The sequence below is a fragment of the Ornithodoros turicata genome, chromosome 1 (genome assembly GCF_037126465.1).
Source record: "Ornithodoros turicata isolate Travis chromosome 1, ASM3712646v1, whole genome shotgun sequence".
Taxonomy (NCBI): Eukaryota; Metazoa; Arthropoda; class Arachnida; order Ixodida; family Argasidae; genus Ornithodoros; species Ornithodoros turicata.
Genome location: NC_088201.1, coordinates 106,414,055 through 106,420,054, shown reverse-complemented (window position 1 = coordinate 106,420,054; position 6,000 = coordinate 106,414,055). Strand labels below are relative to the sequence as shown.

Genomic DNA, 6,000 nt, shown 5'->3' with positions numbered 1-6,000 from the left:
AGGTGTCTTCATTTTTATCAGACATCAAACGCGGTCAAAACACGTACAGAGAACGTGCCGATGAGATAGCTGCCTAAATGCCGCGTTTTTAAATAACAAGGCCATGCAACGAATCGTTAACGCCTTAAGCGCCGCTGCAAATTTGTGGTCAGTCCCATTTGGACGTCGGCATGTGAAAGCCATTGCTCGCTGATGGCTGCGTACACGTGCACCTGTAAAATAAAATAAAATTCGAATACGTTGAACAACCTTAGTTGGTTTGTTGTGCCCAAAAATCCCCAAAATGGCCAGCTCAGCCCACGCGCGGACGTACGGCTAGAGTGCGCCAGTCGCGATTTTCACCACCTGCTGCTTATGCGCACACCGCAGCGCGGCAGCTCCGGTCCCTAGGCTAACTTTCCGGCGGAGTTTCGTGACCAGAGAGAGTATCAAAGGACCGTGTTAATACTTAAGAACCATCGACAGCTAGTCATAATTTTCAACGTTTGGTGCCACGTATCTTACACATGGTGTATTCTAAGTACTGCTTGCTCGTATCGATTAAATGTATGGTGCGTTCCCGTAAGACGGGACATGTGTTGTTCTTGATTGCACCAAGGGAACGTGTGTGGCAAAAAGAAACTTGCATCTGCTTAAATGCATCTTGCATAAATATATACGTCTATCCCATCCAGGAGCACCATGCACAACTACTTTGGCTTTCATATACTTTTAAATCTTGGGCCACGTACAAGTGAGCGTTTCCGAAATCTGGAACATGAGCTGCAGAGCGCAGTCACAGGAGCAGCTAAGCCCAAAGAAAGATGGGTGACGTGCATCAACGACCTTCAGAAATATGCTACCTTTGGATTGGGACGCATCTACGTTGGTAAAATGTTCACAACCAAGGCAAAGGAGGAGGTGAGTTCCTTTCATTGGAGTTCTGCATGCCTCTTTTAAATACGAGAGCATTTGTTTAGCGCAGTTTTGGGGCCTCGGCGTGTGCGTCCTGTTAGGCGCCAACCGCATGGAGCGTATTTTAGAACCGAAATGGGCCAGCGTTGTCTGTACCGAAGCGCGCGGAACGCGAGCAGAGCTCTTCCAACCGCATGCGACGGATTCTCAGCGGGCGTGGTTGGCATGGTGACGCGTCGGCTCCCTGATTGTGAAGGCGGTAGCGAAATATGTATGTACATACTAGTTGCATTGTAGCTATGCTGATGATAACACGCAATGTCATCTGTTTCCATTTTCGTAAAACTTCGAGCTGTCAAGATGTGCGTCCTCTTTTGTGCACCCGCGCGTCGCCGAGGCGCTTCTGGCTTCGCTTGGTTCCAGTTGGTCATGTTCCTTGTTGCTGGTAATGCTGCTAGTAGCTTGCTTTGCTTTGCGATATTAAGTGATCACTGTAACATAATCAGACTGAGTATACATGGCAGTGGCGATCATGTGCTGGAAGCAGCAGCGATAAAATATGACAGCCAGCTTCACAAATACCCGAGCAGTAATCTACCGTGCGGGAGGACACACTTTGCTAAAACTCTCTATTGTGCCTCTCCACTGACGCTACGCTTCACCGGGTCCCAACAGTGCGTTAAGGAAATGCCATCGCATTTAATACTTTGCATGCCTGGTCTAAAGGGGCGTTTTAAATTGCATCGTTGCATCATCCTGCGTGTGGTTTTTAGCACCACAACCACTGCATATGCAGTCATTATAAAAATGGACTCACTACATCATGACTCGGAGGAGTTATGCGCGCACATAAACGATATATAAATAATCTGGCATCACTTATTGATAAAGGTTGGCAGGTAGGCGTTCTAATTTTAGGTTTGCCTTAGACAGAGTGTCTCATAACAAACCTACCTCTATATTGGTTAATATAGGCTTACCACTGTAGATTGTAAATTGCTTCTTTGTCGAACCGCACTCAGGCAGTGAACGTTTGCGGGTTTTCTTCTTATAGTGTAGGTGTTACCTGGGGTGCCCCGCAGGGCAGTGCAACCGAACCAATGTAATTTTTTTCTACGTTTTGACTTTTTAAATCTACGTCAATGATATTGTAGATGTGTCCGACGGAGTTCAAATAAGATTGCTCTCTGTTGACTGGGTTCTTTATGATTATCAAGTCTTGCTGAATAGCTCAAGAGCTATTTCGGAGCGGTGCTCCCGAACGGGAGATGGTGTTAAACTGTAAGAAAACCGCCCTTCTTTGCGTCACTACCAAAATGCAACCTATACTATTATCTCTTTCTATTGGAAGTCTAATTGTCGATAACGTGAAGGAATTTCAATACCTTGATGTGATTCTCACTTCAGATTAAAATGTTAACACATTAATTAACACATCAGCTGGTAAGTTGGGTTGCCTGAAAAGAAAACTGCTCAGAATTAGCTTTTATCTCGACAGTGAGGTTAGTTCTCGAATATGCTTCTGCTTTGTGGGATCCTTATAATAAATATAAAATGATTCAGAGGAGGGATATAAGGTTCAACTTTAATGTCTACAGTAAGCGAGACAGCGTTACTAATCTGATGAAAGACGATGATATTGTAACACTTCAATGGTGGATTTCGAATAACAGCTCTATCGTTTCTCCAACTGGCTGGTGCCTCGAAACACATGTCACATACATCCCTTTCTCTTTTTAGCATATATTTGCTCGCACTGAAACTTTTTTTTTTGTTGTTGTTGTAATATTCGAGAGTGCAGTTTCAAGCTTTGTCAAGCTTTCTGTTCCGTTCCGTTAAGTCAGAATAGTAGAGAGTTTTTGTCCATCGTACGCTATCGCATTTGCATACGTAAGGAATAGCGTGTTGGCTCTGCCCAATGCGCGAGGCTGTGCTTATGTTTTGCCCGGACGCCGAACCACCAACGCTATATCTTACTTATGCAGAGGGTTATATAGGGTACGATGTATTAAAACGCTCTAATATAAGGCTTGGAGGTATGCGTATTTCGAGCGTTTTGTGTAACTTTTTTACTGTGTTATGCTTTGTGTGATGTGATAGAAAAAGAAAAAAAAAAGGGATTTAAGTCATAACAAAGTCAGACTTGCTACCCCAGACCACTTAGCCGCAGTTAGTCGAAATAAATAAAAAGAAGGCGGAAACCCAATAGTTGGGAGCCGGGAGCACTGAGCTGCCCTAGATATCGCCAAGGCCTACGATAGCGCGGAGCACTGCATCCTCCTTCAGTGCATCGCTGCCCTCAACATCCCCCTGTATGTCATCTTGTGGGTTACCAAGTTCCTGTCCGGACGTTCGTTTTTCTGCTCTAATGGCCGTTTTACATCTTCGTCGCACATTCAGCCAGGAGGTCTCCCTCAGGGATCTGTCTTGTCCCCTTTGCTGTTTAACATCTTGATGAGCTCCCTGTCTCTGAAGCCTAACATTCTTACCATGACTTATGCGGATGATATTGCCTTCTTCGCCTCTTCCACCTCTATCCATGCGCTGTACGAAGTGCTCCAAGCCTACCTCTCTGCTCTATCCGCGTGGATGCGCTCGGCTCACCTTTCCTTGAATCCGAAGAAATCCGAAGAAATCCGCAGTGATCTTATTTCAACCCAACAGCCACGCTGTGGGGGTCCTAACCATCGACCTGAAAATTGGCGCAGAGCCCATTCCGCAGACAAACCTGCTGAAGTATTTGGGTGTCTGGTACGATGACAATCTCTTGGGGACCATCACATTGAGGTAGTGGGCCAAAGAGCTACAAAGGCAACTGGCATCATCCTTCGCTGCTCTAGCCCCCGCATTGGTATGCGGAGGACCGTCTTACTCTTCCTCTACAAGTGTTATGTGCGGTCCATTCTGGAGTTCGGGTGCGTTCTGTTCTCCCACCTTCCGGACTATCGCCTGAACAGGCTCTTTGTTATCGAGAGGAAAGCCTTCCGCCTAAGGTCTAGGTCTCCCTAAGTATGCAGCCAACAAGGCGCTTTATGCCGAAGCTCGTATCCCTCCCCTCAAGACCCGGTTTCGCCTGCTGTCAGTGAACTGCTTCCTTTCCCTCTGCCAGAGCCCACTGGCGTTCAGACACAATGAGTCCCTCAGGAACGTGACTCGGTGGGTCTCCCGGTGGTGGCGCAGGTCCAACACCCCCAACTTGTATTCGTCGACTCCCTTTTGGCACCCTGAAGATATCGTTGTCTGATCTGGCCCCACCCACCTGCCCTCTGAGGGACCTGTCTCTGCTGATCGCCGAAGGCTTCCTCCCTGGACGTGTCCTAGCTCCTCCGGCCAGGCTCGTGGACCTCCTCACGGACCCCATCAGCCGGTTCCAGTCTCACGTGGTTGTTGCTACAGATGCTTCCGTGTCCGCCGGGCTGGCGGTTGCTGGAATTGTCTTCCCGCAGCTGGATGCGCACTTCCCGATTCGCCTCCCGGACTTCACTCCAGTACTTGAGAGCAAGCTCCTCGCCAGGCTCTCCGCATGGTCCCTCCTCAATTCTGCAAGGTTCTGCTCCTGTCAGACTCACTGTCTGTCATCGCAGCTCTGTCGGACCCCTCTGCCGACGCCTGGAAGACCTTCCTATCTCTTACTCCGAGTCATATCACGGACGTCGTCTTGACATGGATTCCAGGACATCGTGGCCTCTCTATCAGCGAGTTGGCTGATAACCTGGCCAAGGCATCTCTCGCTGGGCCATTCATCGACCTCTTTACCTCTATTGACCGCAGTAACTCGGGCAAGATATAGGAGGCTGCTGGAGCTGTCTGGACGCCGCTTGCCTGACCCCCGCTACGACCACCTTTCCTTCATATGGCACACTGACCGCTGTCCTTCGCGCCGTGTCGAAGTCCTGCTGATGCGCCTTCGATGCACGCCTTGCCTCTAAACTATTACCTTCACCGCGCGGGTACCCATCAATCGCCAGCATGCCCTCACTGCGGGCAGGACGAGACCACTGAGCATCTGCTGCTACACTGTCGCCTGTACGACCGGCCCCGCCGGAACCATTTCATCCTGCCCTTTACCAGACAAGGAATCCCTCTCTACTTATCGTCCTTACTCTCTTTCGGCCTACCTATCGTCCTACTCTCTTTCGGAGCCTCACACACGGAGAAATGGATCCCCGAAGTGGCGTCCAGCGTCGTTGCCTTCTTAGCTACTTGCAGCCTGTGCAGGAGACACACTGCTTGCCGAGGAAATGACGGAGGTACCTGGAAGCGTAGCTCGGTGTCGACCCTGTACAACAGCGAAGATCGAGCAGATTCTGTCAGCCAAGAAAAGTTGTACCATTTGTTGTTTCAGTTCACGTATCATTCTCTTTGCGTGCCCTATGGTGAAATAAATGGCCTTTGTTTGTACGTGACCGTGTTGAAGTGATCGGCGCGCAGCAGCATCCGCAGTCTCGTTAACTGCTATGCCGCAGTGACCAGGAATCCACTGTAATATGATATCATGCTTATGCTTATATTATGCTTTGCTTATGTTCCTTTCTAACTCAATTACTTGTAACCTCCCCTGCTTGGGCCATTTACATGGCCACCAGTATTAATAAATAAGTGAATAAACCATGGACGTTCATTATGGCTGAATGAACTTGCGGAGGTTGATTTATCCTGTACAGTAAACTTTTTTTTATATCGTTACATGCCAAGTGCGCTGCGTCGCGTTGTTGTTGAGCTTCTAAGATCACTGTTCATACCATATGTTTTAAAATGCATACAGAGTATTGGATGTCTTGCCTTTCAGACGGAAACATTTGTGGACGAGTTAAAGAAAACATTCCACGGGCTCATCAAAGAGAAGGAATGGATGGACAATGAAACAAAAAACGAGGCTTTACAGAAGGTAGCGGTCGTAACGTTTGGAACCGTCTCCATAACAATTCTTAATGCTGTTTATTCATTTTTCTTCGTCGCAGGTCGACACCATGACGCCCAAGATTGGATACGCAAATTGGCTGATGGATGACTGCTACTTGGAAGAAAAGTACAAATACGTAAGTAATGCGCTTACGTCAGGGTTATGTAAAAAATTATGGCAGAATCATTCGCGCTATTTCACCA

The 6,000-nt window shown here is 48.0% G+C and overlaps 1 protein-coding gene across 1 annotated transcript in view; it reads left to right on the top strand.

The window, feature by feature from the left end:
• The first annotated feature begins 5,859 nt into the window (after positions 1 to 5,859).
• LOC135381923 (neprilysin-1-like) overlaps positions 5,860 to 6,000 on the top strand; it is a 178,002-nt gene continuing 177,861 nt past the window's right edge. Inside the window, exon 1 of the mRNA XM_064612572.1 lies at positions 5,860 to 5,933. Within this exon, the coding sequence (XP_064468642.1) occupies positions 5,865 to 5,933 (69 nt within the window). The 5' untranslated portion in view covers positions 5,860 to 5,864. The remainder of the gene's footprint in view (positions 5,934 to 6,000) is intronic.